At 50.4% G+C, this 1,434-nt stretch overlaps 1 protein-coding gene across 1 annotated transcript; it reads right to left on the bottom strand.

Moving 5' to 3' along the window:
• Positions 1-395: 395 nt before the first annotated feature.
• Positions 396-1,020, bottom strand: BBBOND_0003030 (hypothetical protein, conserved; the record flags this gene model as incomplete). The annotated part of the gene is made up of 3 exons (XM_012915138.1): positions 396-538; positions 696-754; positions 968-1,020. 3 exons carry the CDS (start codon positions 1,018-1,020, stop codon positions 396-398), a joined length of 255 nt encoding a protein of 84 aa, XP_012770592.1.
• Between the last annotated feature and the right edge of the window lie 414 nt (positions 1,021-1,434).

Raw genomic sequence — 1,434 nt, 5'->3', positions numbered from 1 at the left:
CGCAACATCCGCGATTTCCTCGTCCGCAAGATACCCTTCTGCATCGCGTTCTACAGCTGAGCTTAGCAATTTATTGGCGCTGAAATCGTCATCCAAATCCCACTGATCACCTAGCTGGCAAATGACATCTAATGTTGTAGACAATGTATTGATCGCGTTGATAATTAATCGCATAAGCAGTGATGTGACCATGATCCCCGCCCCTTACATCATCGTCCCCGTCGCCCTCATCATCGTCGTCATCTGCGTCATGGTCTACTTCCGCATCCGGCCGTTCCACAGGGTGCGGTATCTACTGCGCAGCTGATCACAATAACCTAACTGCCAACTGACATCTAATGTTCTAGACAAAATAATGGTTGCGTTGATGACCAAGCACATGAGCAGTGAGGTGACTACTTCTCCCAACCCCTCCCTACTCCGCCATCGCCGCCGTCATCGTTGCCCTCATCGTCGCCATCATCCTGCTCGACCTGTGCATCTTCCGCTTCCCGGTGGGCCGCAACATCCGCGATTTCCTCGTACGCAAGATACCCTTCTGCATTGCGTTTTACAGCTAAATTTAGCAATCTGTTAGCGCAAACATCGTAATCCAAATCCCACCGATCACCTAACTGGCGACTGGCATCTAATGTTCTAGACAGTAATGGTTGCGTTAATGATCAATTGCCCAAGCCGTGAGGTGACCAATCAACTGACCAATGCCATGACCAAGGTGATGACCAAAGTGTTGACCAAGATGCTGACCAATGTGCTGACCAACGTATTGACCAATGTGCTGACCAACGTGCTGACCAACGTGCTTACCAACGTGCTGACCAATGTGCTGACCAATGTGCTGACCAACGTATTGACCAATGTGCTGACCAACGTGCTGACCAACGTGCTGACCAACGTGCTGACCAATGTGCTGACCAATGTGCTGACCAATGTGTTGACCAAGATGCTGACCAAAGTGTTGACCTACCACCTGACCAATGCCATGACCAATGTGCTGACCAAAGTGCTGACCAATGCCATGACCAATGCCACGACCTAAGTGTTGACCAAGGTGCTGACCAAAGTGGTGACCAATGCCATGACCAATGCCATGACCAATGTGCTGACCAAGTTGATGGTCACGGCAGCGATGACATGGTGACCAAAGTAGTGATTATTATCCACTCCACATCGCCCCTTTACCCACTCCACATCGCTCCTTTACCCACTCTACATCGCTCCTTTACCCACTCTACATCGCCCCTTATCCACTCCACATCGCCCCTTTACCCACCCTTCATCGCCCCTTAACCTCCTCTAATCGCTCCCTTATCCACCTTACATCGCTCCCTAACCTACTCTACATCGCCCCTTATCCACTCTACATCGCTCCTTAATCCACTCTACATCGCCCCTTTATCCACTCTACATCGCCCCTTTACCCACTTTACATCG

Source organism: Babesia bigemina, scaffold Bbigscaff_70486 (genome assembly GCF_000981445.1).
Source record: "Babesia bigemina genome assembly Bbig001, scaffold Bbigscaff_70486".
NCBI classification, from domain to species: Eukaryota; Apicomplexa; class Aconoidasida; order Piroplasmida; family Babesiidae; genus Babesia; species Babesia bigemina.
The sequence above is the reverse complement of the archived record's forward strand: the minus strand, read 5'-3'. Positions and strand labels throughout refer to the sequence as shown.